At 37.8% G+C, this 18,731-nt stretch overlaps 1 protein-coding gene across 11 annotated transcripts in view; it reads left to right on the plus strand.

Annotated features, from left to right (window-relative positions):
- Positions 1 to 18,731, plus strand: part of LAMA2 (laminin subunit alpha 2) — a 376,777-nt gene that overhangs the window by 229,259 nt on the left and 128,787 nt on the right. For 7 of the 11 annotated variants that reach the window (XM_084516212.1, XM_084516216.1, XM_084516217.1 and 4 more), the window contains exons 19-23: positions 4,142 to 4,353; positions 9,659 to 9,765; positions 10,833 to 11,096; positions 14,192 to 14,372; positions 18,480 to 18,616. In XM_084516212.1, coding sequence (XP_084372338.1) covers positions 4,142 to 4,353; positions 9,659 to 9,765; positions 10,833 to 11,096; positions 14,192 to 14,372; positions 18,480 to 18,616 — 901 coding nt within the window. The remainder of the gene's footprint in view (positions 1 to 4,141; positions 4,354 to 9,658; positions 9,766 to 10,832; positions 11,097 to 14,191; positions 14,373 to 18,479; positions 18,617 to 18,731) is intronic. The other 4 variants (XM_084516218.1, XM_084516219.1, XM_084516210.1 and 1 more) reach the window with 1 other exon arrangement.

The following is an 18,731-nucleotide window of genomic DNA, read 5'->3' on the forward strand; positions in this document are numbered from 1 at the left end:
AGCATGTTGCCTTTTGCTATTAATAGTGATTGTATAATTGCTAAAAGTGTTTACATGGAATTCTTGGTCATTTTAGCAACTGCAAAGTGACAACTGATCTGAGCCACATGATTCTTTAACTGGACAGTCCTAAATTATCATGAAGTCCAAAGTGTCATATAAGTGAATATATGCATTACTATACTTACTTTGCCTCCAAAATCATCCTTCACTCCTTAGGGAGATAAGATTTTATTATTATTCTTTTAACGCTTGAGTTGTAAAATGTCAAAAAAATTGCTGCTTCTGTCACTTGGACTTCTCAGAAAAATGTTGCCAAAATTGCTCAAAGTTCTGAGGGGTCTGGCTCCTGACAGAATCCACAAAAATAATTGAAGATATAAGCTGTGTGGGGAGTTACCAGCTATCTTTAAGTGTAGAGAAAGCCTGACTTCTCTATTTATTCTTTTTCCCCAAGAAATGAGATTGATGTTCTTCCTTTGCTCACTGCCCACTTTCACAGTGGTAGGATAGGCAATCTCCTAACTCTGTGCAGGTGTATGAGTGTCAAAAATGTGATTCGAGCCCATCATATTTACAGGATTTTGCTGTGCATTTGCCAACTATGTAGCCTTGGTACAAACAAGAATCCAAAGCTTTAGGGGAATTAAACAAAATGGGTGAATCTAACTTCTCCTTTAGTACTCCTTCATTTATGAATACAGTTTGAGCAACCTTTTCCTCTTAGAAAGGGATATAAGAGTTTTGTATAACTAAAGTGGGAAGAAAAGAATGAGCTGGTTTGCATCCTTCCTCCTCTCCCCACTGTTCCACAGATCTAGCACACAGTGCGACCAGGCACAGTCTCTTGTGAGTCCCTCGGCTTCAATCTGGTGCTGCTTCTAGCTAACATAATTTTTTCCCTAGTGCTAGAAGTACAAGCCAGTATTGCAGTGCTGATGGGGAAAAAAAAAAAAAATCAAACATTCAGGAGATTTTATAAACCAAATGTGTTGTGCAGGATTATTTACAGGTTGCAAAGCTAGGCACTCTGACATTAGAAAATGCAAGGTATATATTTATGACTGATCATACGACAATAACATGTGAGTTAAGTTTTTAACTGCACATTCACAGGCTATTCCTCTGCAGGGCTTTTCCCCAGTTTCGTACAGAGGTTGGAAGCACATAAATTTCAAAGCAACTGTAAAAATAGTAGTTCCAGACTTTCAAGTGTTTGTATTTGCAGCCTAAATTAACTCAGTCTCAACTTTGCTTTGTTTGTTTGTTTTCCTCAAATAAACATAAAGAAATGTATACAATAGTGCTTGTGTGCATATACATACTGCCACATGGTCTGCAGTGAAGAAAATTCACTCCATCCCATCCAGAACCAGTACACACATATTCACATACATGTATATATTAGCCCTGTATTTGGCACCAGTTATGCCAAATAAAAACAGTCACAGGTCACATCTACATTTGATGCTGAAGGTGAACATAGAGAGGGAAAGAGAGAAAAATACAGAAACATTTTTGAATGTCTTTATTCCCTGTTTTTACTCCTATTTCTGTTTGGTTTTGCTTTGCTTTGTATTTTTTTCATCTCAGGAGTGTTCCATTGTACCTTGTGATAATTTATAAGATAAGTGTTTTCTCTGTTGCATAAATGTAATTTTCCATGCCACATAAATTTTTGTCTTTTCAATATGGATTTTCCCAAACATATAATGCTTTGTGTCTGGACAGAGTAGCTGAAGTAGAAATGTCCTTAAGGGAAAAAAAGGTGAAAATAGTGAAAGTGGATTTTTTAACCTTTACCTCCAGCTTCAGAAGTGGGAGAAAGAGTAGATGAATTTACACATAAATATGTGCATACAGTGTTCTGTTAAAGTTTAACTGGTTTGCCCCTGCTTTCAAGATCTGATCATCATGAATCTGGATTCAAGAAATAAGTATGTGTTTAAATAGAATGTATGTGATGGCAGTGGGTTTTGCTAATTTTAATTAGCAAAATCTAAACTGATGAGAAAAAAAAAAAAAAGTTATCAAGGTCCCCTGCTATTAATAGAGTAGAATGATTAGCAGTGCATTTCTCACAGACTGCTGGAGATTTTTTTCTGTGAACTGCTTGGTAAGTTTCTGTGAATGCTATCAGATACAGACGTAACCCCTAAATGAAAGGGGAAGAGGAAAATGAATAGACATCAAGTGAAGTTAAATAGATTAGTAGTATCAAAAGATAAAGTTTTATGCCAAATTTGCAAGCAGTTAGAAAGATCTCAGCAAAGCACGGGTGAACTTAGCACTTTATCTAACTTAAAATAACATTCTGCATCAACTATCCAGTTATTTTTAGGCTTTGCTAAATCATGGCTATTAATTGTTACGTATATTGAGAGATTCACAGTCTTTGTAATTGAGATGTCATCTCTGGGAAAAAAAAAAAAAAAGTCAAGTTGTCTTTGGCAAAAGTGCGTCTAAAATCAGTTTTTTTATTTATTTTTTTTTTATTTATTTTTTATTATTGCTGAGATATTCTCCATCCAAGGAAGAAATATCTATTTCTTAGCTGGGAATACAAGGAGTGCAATATGTGGCTACATTCGTGACAGGTTCTGAAAATAAAATGCATGAATTATTCTAATGACAAGATTTTGATGTACTGTTGTTATGGGGAAGTAGTTGTGATAGATGGCTATGCCAAGGGAGTAAAGCACAGTGGTGGGCTAGATGGTAAAAATTGTACTCATGTAATTGAGTGCTTATATGCACCCAAACCACTGGATTATTTGTATAACCTATTCATCTGTGGTCTGCATTTTGGATATTTTTAGAGAACAGAAATAATCCTACCCTGATTAGCATCTTACTACAAAAATAATGTTCAACTAGTTCTAGCTATAAATTCCTTACTAGTCTCTAATCCATTTTTATAATTTTTACTAAAGATATTGAATAATATTTAATGAATGTTCAAGCTCTTTTGTTTGGGATCTGATTGCAAGTTTCATGGGATATTCTGGATGCGAGGAAAAGGATTAACTTGATAAGCATAAAGGGAAAAGGGTGAAAGCATTGTGGAGCTCTGTGTTTCCGTATTAGGATGCTACCCAAAATCCTTTCTCGACCCTACCACCCAGTACTATTACAAAGCAGAGGAGATATCTGTGTACATCAAAGCCGCGTTTGAACTTACTTAAAATAGCAGGAAACATTAATTTATGTCATGTGGCTCATGTACCTTGCCTTCTTTACGTTAATTGAAGTTCATCTGAGATGAACATGAATAACTTCATTAGCTGGAACTGAGTATTTTTTCTTTTTCTTCACTATCTACAAGTTGCTCTTACTGTGAAGTGTGAGCAAATGTAATAGAAAGTGAAAGCAGACCAGAATATAAATAGGAAATAGGCTGTGAGATGAGTAGAAATTTGCTCTAAATACACACTCATGTTCAGTCAGATTCACCAACCTGTTTTACATGGTACTCACAGAAAATTGCTAGTAGGCAAGGTGGAAAAGAAGGTGATATTTTTAAATGTCTCTGTTAAAATATGAAAGGTATAGGACACACCATCATAGCTCCAATGATAATAAAGAATCTTTTTGCTACCTGCCTATACAATTAGCAGTTGTAAAGTAATCCATTAATTAAATGACAGTGCAGTAGATTAAGGAAAGGCTTAGGGGAGCATCTTGTTAGGTAAATAACTTTATGTCTGTGTTACTTTCAAACCTATTTTCCTATACCAAATAAGTTTTTAAGGGGGAGGGAGAAAATATTTGAGTTTTCTGGTAAATGCATACAGAAGAATATCTAGACATAAAGCGCTGAAATACAAAGCCAATCTAACACAGACCTAAATTCCTCTAGAGCACCAATAGACAGATTTCTTATTATGCTTTGTCTTGTCTTCAGTACCAGTGACAAGATTTTTCTTCCACTGAAATCTAATTACTAGCAGAACTGGCAGGATTTCAGCTGGTACTGTATCTACAGTGTTGTTAAAAAGGAGAAGGAGGGAGAGAAAAAAGACACTTAAAAATATTTGAAAGAAGATCAAATAATTTTTAGTGATTAGTGAGGCAACAAAATTAAATATTTCTAATAAGAGGATTACTTAATGGTCATAACTTCTGATGTCTTTTACCTTAGGTGTGCAGAAGGCTATTTTGGACAGCCTCTAGTACCAGGGGGATCATGCCAACCATGCCAGTGTAATGACAACCTTGACTTCTCCATTCCTGGCAGCTGTGACAGCTTGTCTGGTGCTTGCCTGATATGTAAGCCAGGTACAACAGGCCAATATTGTGAGAGGTGTGCTGATGGATATTTTGGCGATGCTCTTGATGCAAGGAACTGTCAACGTAAGTCATGAACTTTTACTGCTTCTGACAGAATTGATCTATTCTGTATCTGTGTTCCTGAGAGGAAGAATGCACTTATGTATGAGTGCACAGGAGAAATGATATAGTATACTTATACCTCTAATAATACTGCTTTACTTGCATCTGCGTTTGGAAAGGGAGATTTCAAAATAAACAGAAGGAAGAACCTATTACAAAGCTTCCTGCTGTAGTTGAAGCAGTAATGAAGCAGACATGGAACAAACCTAGGAGAACGGAGCGCTGCGTGGATGCAAAAGGTTATGCTAAATGTCACATCTACAAAAATAAATACAAATAAATAGAAATGCTCTAAGTCAGCGAAATCTCATTAACTAGTGAGATTGGTGCTGAAAGGAGGGGGGAAAGATAGGAGGGAAGGGAGGAAGGAAGGATATTTCAGTTACTGTAGGGTCCAAATCTGGCAAAACTTGGGACCTCCTTCCCACCCACATGACATCAGTAAGTGTTGGAAGCTGCTGCCTCTTACAGGACACAATTCTCCCCTCTCCTGCAAGGTTGAGACTACTAGGTCCTGTTGAATTTTCTAAGGTTCTGTGGAGAAGGATTCCTGGCACTGCAACAAGCTACCATTGTACCACTGTACCATGTTGTTAAACTATAAGCCCCAGCTCCAGAGTCAGCTTTCTACACTGTGATCGCACGAAATCATGGAGAGCACATGTAGGAGCAGGAGGTTTTGCTTCTGTAGGAGGCAGTATCTCCCACTGAGTCCTAGCTGGCAAAATTCAGAACACAGCTATTAAACAGAACAAGTGCTTTTAGCTTAAAAACATCCACATACTCTTCCACCTCATTCTGAGGAATGGAATAAAACAGATTATAAGATCTCCTGAAAAAGCAGAGTATTTTATTTCACTGTCACTAGGATTTAATTCTCTTCTTTCATTGGAATAAATGCAGAGCCACTCTATTGAGTAGGAAGGTTTAATATCAGGATAAAATTATGCCAGTAAAAATCAGCGATAAGCACTGTCTTAGTGCTGTGTGTGTAGGAACACCGGGACTAGTTCTTGCAGGGTATGTTGCAAGCACAGAAGTCTGATCCACTGGCATCCATCTCCAAAATTTGCTCTACTAGGGGGTTGCAGTTTGATACTCAGTATACAAGGTAACATTGGACCACCTAAGACTAGAAGGGAACCACAGAGATGCAGAACATAGCCAGGTTTCTCAGCTAAGGCTAATAAGCACTGATACAGGTAAAATGATAGATGGCCATGGATACACATACCTGTGTAAATGCTTTTTATAGCTACTTGATACAGTGCTGGATAAAAGTTGGACAATCTCTGCACTAGTTAATAATTTATGACGAATGATGTCATAGAAGTTAGGGTGTTAAGTCCATAATGTGATTTAAAAAGCAGTGCATTTCAAAAATCATTGTTTCCAGTAGCTTTTCACCATTCCTGAGGCATCGACAGGACTGTTACTTTAAACATTTCTGCAGCAGCAGCAGCTGCATGGGAAAGAGATGTAATATGAAGAGAGTTCAGAAAGCATACAATTAAAAATAACAAGTATTAAAAATAAATACATATTTAATGTAGAATTACAAGCTTTGCTTTTGTTGTTAGTATCACTGACAAAGAGAGCCCTATAATGTATTCATAGCCTTGTGCTCACAGTTACCTTGCATTCATCTACTCTCTGCCTTTCATGTGGGTTTTCTTTTTTTGCATATGATTTTCTTATTTCCTTTGCCGACTTTCATGAAGTTTGCCCTGCAGCTACAATATCAGTGGGACTGTGCCTTTACTTTGTTGTTTTCAATTTCATTCCTTATTAAAAAGCCAAATCCAAGAGTATTGCAAAGCATGAATTTTGCTCTCAAATTATTGTTTGAAATGTTCCTTGCTCTTTCTCAGTACAGTGCCATCGTCATGTGCATTAACCATTTCAAATGACAGTACAACTTTATATCACCATAGCATTTCTGAATTTCTTGGTGTATCTGTACAAAATTATAAATCTAAGAACACAGAGCAAATGTCCTAGGCTTATTTGATTTGATTCTTGTAGGTTGTTTTTTGGTGTGAAACAGCACAGTGTGCTGAAGCAAATAGCTAGTGGTTGTGCTGATGGTAGTAGAGCTAGGTAACATGAGATGAATTAAAGGAAATATTCAAGTGTGTTTATGCAGCAGTGCATAGGTATAACTCTTGGAGGGGAATAAGCATGTAGGTTGATTATAAATACAGACTCAAATATTTATACAAATCAAGAGAGAATAAGACAGGACTTAACCAGTATCATCCTGGGAGAAAGTAAGACAAATTTCTTTGTATTGTATTATAAGAATATATAACAATTATATCGAGTATATGATATGTCATTTGAAGTAATATATAGTATTACGCTCAGTTTATAAAAACAGTATTTTTTATTATTCTTGTGATTTCATATTCCTGATAATTGAAAAGATTCAATATAGAAAGACTTAGGTTTTTGAGATCTGTATAAAAAAGTTGATGAAATACTAGCTGTTAATTTGCATTGATAATTGTGTTTTTGTGTGTTTGGGCTTACACATCATCTTTCACTGTTGACCGTTGTAATTAGGAAGATACTCTAAACGTGTATACATAATAGTCATTGCTGTGCACAGTTTGGATTATCAGTAGTATTAAAACATAAATATTATGTTAGTTGGTAAGGAAGAGGAATACATACAGGATGAAAGAGGCGAACATCATTTACCAGACTGAGAAGAGAGCCCAAAATATTTCTATTTATTTCTTTTTAGTTTATTGTATGTTTATCTTTGTACTATATTGTTGTTATGTGCTCTCAAAGATATATCTTTGCAAATATTTGAGAAATAAGGACATGAACAGACTGGCAAGCCATAAAGTCACCTTCATACAAAAGAAGTAGCTTGTGCATAATACCTCAAAAGTGAGGAGACAACCAGAAAAAAGATCCTTTCAATTCACAGTATAGTACGTCCAATGAAGTCATGAGGAATATCCTCTTGTAATAGTCTCTATATAGAAAAAAAAACATAACCGTTTTGTCTCTAGTGGCACCTTGTGACATGCAAGTATGTGACCACCATGTGTTAATTGTTGAGGCTCTCAAGTGTTTCTTGAAATGAAGTTGTCAAGTTAAGAAAAAGACCAACACATGTCAGGGCACTGCAAGAAGGGAAAATCTGGATTGCAGCCTGTTTCACAAAGTAGATTGGTAATAAATATAGAGATGTAGATTCATTCCCCTCTGGGGAAAAAAAGGACACACAGGAACTAGTTCCTGCTAATGGAATGATCTGGACGAGGGCATCGAGTGCACCCTCAGTAAGTTCGCAGATGACACCAAGTTAGGTGCGTGTGTCGATCTGCTTGAGGGTAGGAAAGCTCTGCAGGAGGATCTGGATAGGCTGGACCGATGGGCTGAGGTCAACTGCATGAAGTTTAACAAGGCCAAGTGCCGGGTCCTGCACCTGGGGCGCAATAACCCCAAGCAGAGCTACAGGCTGGGAGAGGAATGGTTGGAAAGCTGCCAGGCAGAGAAGGACCTGGGAGTGATGGTGGACAGTCGGCTGAATATGAGCCAGCAGTGTGCTCAGGTGGCCAAGAAGGCCAACGGCATCCTGGCTTGTATTAGGAACAGCGTGACCAGCAGGGCTAGGGAGGTGATCGTCCCCCTGTACTCAGCTCTGGTGAGGCCGCACCTCGAGTACTGTGTTCAGTTTTGGGCCCCTCGCTACAAGAAGGACATCGAGGTGCTTGAGCGGGTACAGAGAAGGGCGACGAAGCTGGTGAGGGGCCTGGAGAACAAGTCCTACGAGGAGCGGCTGAGGGAGCTGGGCTTGTTCAGCCTGGAGAAGAGGAGGCTCAGGGACGACCTTATCGCTCTCTACACGTACCTCAAGGGAGGCTGTAGCGAGGTGGGGGTTGGTCTGTTCTCCCACGTGCCTGGTGACAGGACGAGGGGGAATGGGTTTAAGTTGAGCCAGGGGAGTTTTAGGCTAGATGTTAGGAAGAACTTCTTCACTGAAAGGGTTGTGAGGCACTGGAACAGGCTGCCCAGGGAAGTGGTGGAGTCACCATCCTTGGAAGTCTTCAAAAGATGTTTAGATGTAGAGCTTAGGGATACGGTTTAGTGGAGGGCTGTTAGCGTTAGGTTGGAGGTTGGACTCGATGACCTTGAGGTCTCTTCCAACCTAGAAAATTCTGTGATTCTGTGATTCTGTGAATTGGTGCCTGAACAGTCAAGAGTTGCCGTGACACACAGTTGTGTCCCTCCTTTCGGTATTTTGAGTGCTGAAGATATTTTTCTAATCTCTACATGCCAAAAGAATTGTGGTCAAAGGGTATAAAGGGTGACAGAACGCTTCCCAAATATTTATCTTCTCCCAACACGTGAGCATTTAGGAACTAAAAGCAGTGGTGGTTGGTGGTTATTGTTGTTTTTAATAAAAAAATGCAGTTCCTTCTCACTGCTGTTTTAAATCCCTAGGTAAGTTCTGTGACAAGTTAGGCTGGTCAGTTGGGTTACATTTCTTCTTCAAGCTCTGATGCTGTTGCAGGGGCAAAGGTACTGGTCAGGTATTGGAGCAGGTAACGCTCAGTCTCTTTTTCAGCTGTACTCCAGGGTCATGCCTGTGACAGCCCAGGGTTTGAGTGAGGATGTTACTGCTCCATAAGAAGGCACTTGGAGGCAATCTTCTTCTCATTCCTTCTCTTCCCACCCAGCATATGGACATATGGGCTGAACTCCAGGGCAGCAGGACCAGCTGATGCAGCAGTATCTACCATAGCTAAATCCCATAGAGACCATGGGGAAGAGTCTATGCCCCTTTTTTTCCCCTCAGTGTCACCCTGCCCATTGCAAGTTTTGGGACAGTGACCTGGCTGTTCTGAGACTGAGAGCACCCCTTGTTCCCCACCACCCCATTTGCCCCCAAATTTAGTACTTATTAAAGCATAAAGGCAAAGTTGTTACTCTTCTGAAACCTTCTAACTTCTTCATTACACACTCAGTAATGTTCTCTAAACATCCTCTTTTGATCTGAGAGGTGCGTAGAAAGCAGGTTGTTTTATGAAGTCAAAGCAAAATTTCTCAGGGCAATAACTGGGAGCATAATTCCACGTTACTGTGAGTAGGTAAACGTTTATTGTCACCTGCTTTCCTCAGACCTGCTTTCTTGGGTTCCTCAGGATAGCAAAAGCTGCACTGTAGACATTTGGCTATTAAAGCTAGCTTCAGTAGCATACGTGTTCCAGAAATACATTAACAGCTTCTCCTTATCTGTCTGTAGCCTGCCACTGCCACATCAATGGATCCATATCGGAGATCTGTGACTCCAAGACAGGCCAGTGTGAGTGTAAAACCAACGTGATCGGTCGCCGGTGTGACATGTGCAAGGTGAGTGATGAGGAGTGATGCTTTGTTTAAATTTGCTTCCCTGCTTGACATAACCAAGTACAGTCTGGTTCCGGATTTTTTTTTTTCTTTTTTGTTGATTTTTTTTTTTCATGTAAAGAACAGATAGGAATTGTTCTTATGTACAAAGAGAAAGATAAAATGGCTGTTTTTAAAACATTTTTCAAAGCTTTTCTAGAACAAAACACAGAACAAAAAATCTCCTTTTGTATGCAATGAATATATTTTAAGCCTCACTATACATATAAGTGCATTTTTTGTATGGTATGTACATTTCATATTTTGAAATTTCAATATAAATTAGTTAAAAGTATTGCACCTCTGGGTAAAAATCCCTCCATGAAAAAAGTTGCAAAATATCTGATAGCATCTGGTATTCAAAAAAGCAAAAAGCTCGTTTACTCCTGCTGTGATTATTCTGCTATTACTTTTTTTTTTTTTTTTTTTTTTTTTTTCTCAGGGATTCTTTTTGTATTGTCCAAATACTGCATAATTTTTGGTGAAAATGCCTTTTGCCTTGACGCTGTTTTGCTGTCACATAAATCACTGGAAAAAAAAAAAAAAAAAAAAAAAAGTTTTTCATGAACTTTCACAGATTTCTTTAGGTTGCTAAGGAATATGTTATAAGTGTCTGTATGCTTCTCTGTTTGCGTATGAGGACTCATGTGTTAGGCCCTGCCCTCAGAACACCCTATGCACATATTTATTTGCACACTTAAAGCACATATATTTGTACATATACACAATATTTCTGTAAAAACCACAAGAATAATTTTCACCCTTTAAGCTGCATAATTTTTGACGTGGTTTTCCAGGGGAGAACATTCTCTTCTGGCATCTCTTTTGATACCAAATCACTGGTATCAATAAAATCTGCCACACATAGTATAGCATACATATAAAATATATCAGACTTGTTAATACAATATTGTCTGTTGCTTGGAATTAATCTATGTTTACTATTGCCTTTATTCCTGTGTATTCCTGCTTTGTTCAGTGTAGTTTCACTGCCTCTACTTTCTAACAGTGTTTACTTTCCATTCTTAAAGCCCAGCTACTTCTGGGCCCCAGAAAAGCTGTTTTGTATACCCTGTGGCTGCAGTGCATTAGGATCCATGTCACTGCAATGTGATATGTCAGGAAGATGTATCTGCAAATCAGGATTCATGGGCAAACGCTGTGAAATCAGCAGACAGGTGCCTAAATTGAAAGAAAATGCACGAAGCAGTCAGCAGATCCGAGTCCCCCCTCGCAGATGGGGCTTCAGCAGTGCCAGTGGGTGCCCACGGGGCGCATACCGGCCTGCTACTCCGGTAATCACAAACCGTGTGCATTGCATGGGCTGAAACCTCATATTTGCTTGTGGTGTGTGGTGGTTTTGTTTGTTTGTTAGTTTGGTTGGTTTGTTTTGTTTCGCTTTGCTTTGTTTTCCCCCTTTAAATAAATGTGCTACAATACATGAACTTATCGAGGAACACACAGACACAGAAAATAGGCTGCCGTTCAGGGTACTTTCCCACATCCAGGATTTGGCATAGTGCAAATATCAATACAGGCCAGAAGTCAAATACCAGAATAAGTCCAAGAGCAGCACAATCTTTTGTGCTACTTTTTTTTTTTTTTAAAAAAAAAAAAAAAAAAAAAAAGTAGTATGCATAACATGTATGGGTAATACATCAGTGAAATCAGTGGGATATTCATGGCCTTCAGCAGAGCAAAAGTTCCTTCTCTAATGATTCAAGAACCAAAGTTACAAGTTCATGAGAAGAATCAGCTCCAGAGGCAAAGTGTTAAGATCCATCCTTGAAACATCAAACATGACTTGTTTAAAGTTCTCACTTGTGAATATGGACAGTTTGAACCATTTTTTATTTTGACCAGGCCAAGTGCTAGCTACTTGAATACAATTCACAAAATAATAGTAGTATTCATTGTTTATCACTTATCATCGTTTGTCACATACCAGTGAAGAAACTCTTTTATAATCCTAACATGATGTAATTATGATGCAACTGCTTCTAGCTGAGCAGTGCTTTAAGTATGTGGTGATTTTTGTGTTTTTTTTTTTGTTTGTTTTTTTTTTTTTGTTTTGTTTGTTTTGTTTGTTTCTTTGTTTTTCTTTTTTTTCTCCCCTGCTACCAAAGGCATCTTGTTTGAAAAATACCTGGCAGTCTTCCTCACTCAGACTCCAGGATTCATGCCTTGTTTGCTTGTATGGATTCCTTTGGTGAATGTGAGCTTTTACATATTTAACGTAAATTACATAACTATATTGCCCACACAAATACTCAACATACACTGGTGCAGGGACACAATATAATACAATACTCAGAAAATTTATTGTGTTTCTTTGTTGTCATCCAGGATCTTACCTATTGTTCAGTAGATGTGATTCTCAGAGTTTCTGTGTATAAACAAGCTTTGCTGAGGGCTCAACGTGGAGACTTATCTTGGGGGTCTGCATGACTGATCAAAATGTTTTTCACTCTGCAAAGCTCATCACAGAATACAACCCAGCATGCTAGTGATCTTTTCTTGCTTCATGCAGTGTGGAGTGCTAGTGTATTGGACTGTTTTTCTGTTTTTCACCATTATAAACAGAATTTATTAGATCCTATCAAACTTTGTATTGAGAGCTGAGCTGCATGCTGTGCATTGTTTGCTTCACTGTATTAATCTGATTGTCTGTCCTGAGGTTTTTGCATATTCGCAGTTCTGAGATTTTCTTCATGTGCAGAAGAAATCTTTAGAGATAGTCTGTATATTTAATTGAACATTGGAATTTAATTACATGAGTTTGAGTATTCCTTTCGCTCTGATACACTGTGTTCTGTCAAGCTGAAGCATGTAATTGGCAAAACATTTCATTATAGAACTTGGAAATGAAGATCAGGGTAATTCCTTATTCTGTGTATAATCAAGCATTTGCTTAGTTTTGCATGAGTCTTCAGGCCAAACCCTGGCTGCATGTGGTATGTGTGGTCCTGTATTCTGATGCATGTTGGTCAGTTCTCTGTGGGAATGTGAAACCTCAATATTAATCTCAGAGCTCAGGGTTGAGAACTTTTATGTGGAAACCTGCTGAATTCTCTGGGATTCCACCTATACAGGAAATTAGGTGTTCAATTGTGGAAGCAAACTCATGGAAAATATAAGTCTGTACAGTGCAAACTTGAAAAATTTGTACAGATCTAGACTAGGTTAAAAACCAAACAGCACATGTTTGTGTCATGCAGTAGTACACAGTAAAGGTAATTATCTTCCACTTCAGTCCATTCATATTCATTACCATTGATTTAATTTATTTTTTTAATATCTCATTTTTAACATTTTACTTTCCTAGCAAACTTTCTGATAGATTTTTGCTATTGAATGTTTTAATATCAAATTCAACTTAAGCTATTAACAGGATATAGATTTCAGTATTCTCTGAGAATCATCATACTTGTGAGGAAAAAAAAAGGTAGAAAAGTAATTGCATCTTAAATCATTCTAGCTCAAGACTGAACTCAAAAATAAATAAATAAATAACAAGTACAGTGTACTCTTAGGGGCCTCTGTAATAACCATACAGCCTTTAGGTTAGAAGATTCGTGAGGAAGTCTGTACTGCAGTATATACATGAAGATGTCTTCCCTTCTTTGCAAGTATACTTTTCTGCATTCTACTATTTGAGCTCACAGAGAAGTCTATTACTATAATTGATGACATCTCCTGTAATTCTGAAGGCACTGTAAGAATCTCATTCTTACACTTACACTTATCCCAAAGACAGTTTTTATCTCAAATAAGTAATTCCCATCATTTGCTTTTAATGCAAACAAATGCATTCTATCCACATTCTTCTAAAGTTATTCCTGAGAATTACTCAGAAGAAACATCCTCAAGTTACAGAATACTGTATATGGCCATTGCCCATGGTCAAAGGAGATAGAGAGTCTCTGAACAAGTAGAGTTTGGTTGAATCAATGTCCATTCATAGCTAAGAATTTTTGTTCATTTTCTTAGAAATTAACTCTACCTAACATAATCTTACAAGCCAGACACCAACGTATAGCTCCATCGTTCCACTTAGGTTAAGTGAAAAGTTTCTGAAAGCCAGTCTGAAGATCATACATAAAAACCTTGTTGAAATCATACTTAAGGAAACACAACCTCATAGGAGGTATGTTGCCTACGGAACATTCATTATAACATTAGGTAACATTCTGAAATTTTTATTCTTTTTCATCTGTGTAGGGTATAGTGCCCTTACCCCCTGTTTCACTCCTATAATTCAATTTGTTATGAGTAGCATTTTAGTGTTCAAGAGGAAAAAATCACCCTGGTCTCCATACACCCTCAGCTTTTCCTTTTTTCTCCTGGTAATCCTTCCATGTACTAATTGTTCTTCCTTTCTTCGTGGCAGCCTGAAACATTTGGCTTACAGTCTTCAAGGGGATGTGTTCCCTGCAACTGCAACTCATTTGGTTCCAAGTCCTTTGACTGTGATGGAGATGGGCAGTGTTATTGCCAGCCAGGAGTGACAGGAAAGAAGTGTGACCGCTGTGCTCATGGGTTTTACAACTTCGAAGAAGGAGGCTGTACTCGTATGTAAATTCTTTGTGGTCAATTGCAGATTTATTTATTTATTTATCTATTTCTTTTCTTACTAAGTTGACTGGTTTTGGATTACTTAACAAATTTCCTGGCAGGTAGGTGTTTCCATAGACAGCCTTGTAAATCAGTCAATTGGCAAGGAGTGTAATTGGCAAAAAGAAAAGATCGAAGCTATTCCTGCTATTTTACTATATATTCCTGCTACATATGTTACATATGATACATATGTTTAGAATGAACAGGGGTGTCTTTTTCTCCAAGTACTTTCTGCCCAAAAAGTTCCTCTAATTTAGTTATGGCAAGGATATCCTAGAAGGCTGATTAAGGTGCTTATGAATTCATGTCAGCTTGAAGGGATGTGAATAGAGGTCTTTTCCAACCTGAATGATTCTATGATTCTAGTTTTATCCCAAATTTTTTCACTGTCCTTACAAAGTTGATCCTTTTTTATTAAATTTCTGTACAGTAATATTTAGAGTATTGCTTACTTGTATACTTCTTGTGTACAACAAGATTTTCAGATAAAAACCTCTACTACGTCCATTGTGTAAGTACGGGAAAAGTGTGCTCTTCCAGATGCTGAAATTCTAGCATCAGACGTTAAATATTTCCAGACACTTCTTTACATTTGTGTTTGTTCTTTTGGAAATAAGGTCAAACATTGAAACAAATCCTTTCTGTCCTTAAAGCAATACAGGCTGCTAGATCAAAAATAATCTAGCCCATAGGTGTTCTCACAGAGAAATACTTAATCTTTGCTGTATTTTTAACGTCTCATAGATTCATTTAGGTCTGATCACAGGAACTGTAGATATTTGTCTAGTGAAGTTGGCTGCTGGGATGACAGAGTGGTGGTGATGGCCCTACAATGCATTCCTTGCTGATGGCTGAGTGCTGACAAACCAAGGACATTGCTGCTGTCATTCTTCAGGCCAAAGCAGTGGTATTCTTTCCAGAACCAGTAATCACCATCCCCAGTACCCTAGTCCTCATCGTTTTCCTTCAGGCAAGCAGTAGAAGCAGCAAGCCTGGCTCTCTGCCTTTTTTACTACCTTTTTTAATGGAAGAAACTTCTAGGCCTTGAGACCCACATCTGTGCAGCAACACTCATCTTCACTTGTAAAGCTGATAAACCTTGAGCCATGCTGGTTTACAGATCAGAACTTAAAACATTACTCTATGGTATTGTCTTCCATGAGAGGGAAGGGCTAAGAAAATGTTTACCATGTTATAAAGTACCATGGTACCATGGAAAAGGGAAGGGTTGGTTCACAGGCTCACTGAGGCACTGAAAGAGCTTGAAATAAATTGCAAATGATATCTGCAGTCCTAAGCATCTTAGCACATAAATGGAGAGGGAGATAAAAACAAGCAAACAAACAAAACAACAACAAAAAAAAAAAACAACACACAACTATAGATGATCTTAATGATTACTCTCTTATTCTAATATTTCACAGTTTAAAAGCACATCACTATTGTGAAATATTACAGAATGTTAATTTTGTACAGTTGGAAAAGGGAAATAAGGGCAATTAACAAGATTTCACATTATGATTTTAACTGCTCATTTATCAGACATTTAAAGACCAAGTTTAAGGAACACCGATGACATGGGAAAGTAGTGTAAATCCAAATAATATTTTAAATTAAAATGTATCTGCCTGTGGTCATCAAGTATTCTAAATAACCTCAACAGCTAAACATGCTAAAGAAAATTAGATTTTTTAGAAATTCCAAAGTAACTACAACAGATGGAGAGGAATTCTGTTTTCAAAATGCTGTTTATTCCTCATTTATTTATAGTAGGCTTTTCATCTATTCCTTCAAATGACAAGAAATAAAAAAAAATAATAAAAATAAAAATTAAATTATGAATCACAGAGAAAACGATAAATTTAATAGAAGTACATCAAATAATGCTAAGAAGGAATTGCACAAAAATGAATACTAGAGTGACGGTTAAGTATTGAATAAAATATTATACCTCTTTTATCTAGCTTTTATCCAAAAGAAATGTAAGTTGATATTTGTCCAATAAAAATCATAAAGTTCAAAACAAAACCAAAATTTAAAGAATCATCAGTTAGTGTTGACATTCTGGTAGTACAGATACAAGAGAAATTCCTATTTCACTATTGCTTGCAGCAAATGTTTTGTATATTTTTATCCATATTATTTTATTTTAATGATGATAAAAAACACAAAAACTATTGCTGTATCACACATCCCCCATTCCCCATACCTTTTGAATCCATTTTGGCTAAGAACTGGAAGTCCTTAGAAGTTACATTCAAAAACTTTAGTCTCCCAATGTGAGATGTATTTCTGAAACATCTGCAACCCACATTGTGTTAAAAGATTCTGTGTAGCATGTTTTCACATCTTGTTTTGGCAAGACTGAGGCAAAACTTACCATCTTCTTTGCATTAGTTACCTCATTTTAGAAGCACTGGTGGGGAAAAATTAAGTTGTTTGAAATTGTTTGAAATACAGATGTATGAGTTCCATCTTTGCACCTCTTTCATTACCTGCCTTTACTTTAAAATAGAATAGTTCAGCTGGAAGGGATCTACAAAGATCATGTGGCCTGACCACTTCAGGGCTAACCAAAAGTTAAAGCATGTTACTGAAGGCATTATCCAAATGCCTCTTGAACACTCACATCATGGGGCAACACTGATGCAAGGGGCATCAAACTATTTTGTATCATAAAGGCGAAGAACACAAATGCAGCCCTCAGCAGTGGAGCATTATGTTACACTGTCCTGTAATCATACTAAGGGACAGATTAGTTCTCAGAAAGTGGTAAGTTGCCTATGATGCTTTTGCTCTGATCTCAGGGGTAATGTTGAGGGTGGGTATGCAAATAAATACGCACCAGTTCTGCTCCTCAAAACAACTCGGTGTCTTGTGTTCCATAACTAGTCACTTGTATACTTTGAATCTGCATTTGTCACCAATGAATTGTTCCCTTAATAAATGCCTTAATATCAAAGGCCACTTTTGGAACCACTTCCAAACCCAAATTATTTTAATTGAATAAAATCTACAAAGAATTCCAGTTTTCTTTGAAGACATTGTTGTCCCACTGACAGAGCTGTAGCACATTCATGGTGCTTAGAAAAAGAATCCTTGATTTTATCATACATTCCACTGATTTTTTTCTGCTTATATACAGACTTTTCCTAACTGTGTACTTGAGTATGAAAGCTGTATTTAAATCTGTGAGGAATAGTTGTTACACAGATGTGAGAGGCAGAGACCAGAGAATGCATAGTATAAGCAGAGAGCATGACGACAGGGCATGTGCTCATTATTCAGTTGTTTTCTGGTTACTGGGAGAAAGTACCTTGTCTACTTCCAGTGTTCCCAGTTCCATTTTTAATACGTTGCTCACACAGTCTGCCTCTTTCTCCAGATCTCTCTCTCACAAATTTATTGCAGAAAGAAAATGAATCAAGCTAAAGAGTTTCTCTAAGACCCAAATGATTAGGAAGTGTTGGTGAGAAGAGGATACAGAATGATGTAGTCTGAAAAAAGGAATAAGATGCAAAAAAAAAAAAAAAAAAAGAAATTGAGACCTCTTTTCTGCCCTATAAGAAAAATCTGTTTACAGCAGCAAAAATTTCAGGAAATGGGCTCAGAGTGGTGGGAGAGGTGGCATAACATGCAGGTTCCCTGCACAGAGGGCCCAGAGGCTGCCAAGAGGTTGCCTCTTGCACAAGACAGCGTGGCCTGGAAGGGACTTCAAGAGATCATTAGGTCGAACCAGCAATGCTCAGGCAGCTATGTCGTGGGAATGCACTCTGTTAGATGGCTCTGCCCTTCCACAGTCAGGGCCTTACTTTTTCATACGCTGTTCTCTTTGTAATTCCTTCAAACTCAGTTAGCTCAGCTGCACTGGTTCTGGTTTTAGTTTCTCTGGGTTTACCCTGCCTTTCCTGCCTGTCTATCTCTGTAGATAACTGGGAGTTCACTGCACAGTACAGTCTGTGGTGGAATGATCCTAACCATGTTACAGCCTGTTTTCCGGATGTCACGTAAAGGGGTAACTTTCACTCTACTCTATTTTTTTTTTTCTGTCTTCCATGAAGCCTGCGACTGTTCACGCTTCGGTAATAACTGCGATCCTGTCAGTGGCCGCTGTATCTGCCCTCCCAATACCATTGGAGAGATGTGTGACAAGTGCGCACCAAATCACTGGGGCCACGACATTGTCCGTGGTTGCAAGGTGAGCAGATCTTTATTTTCTCTCTGTGTGTTGCCTCTTTCCCATTGGGTTAATATAGTAGTTTGTAGCTGGGACACAGTTTTAGGTTTGTACATCATTGTTTGTCTCTGCATTG

Source organism: Aythya ferina, assembly GCF_964211825.1.
Source record: "Aythya ferina genome assembly, chromosome: 3".
Lineage (NCBI taxonomy): Eukaryota > Metazoa > Chordata > Aves > Anseriformes > Anatidae > Aythya > Aythya ferina.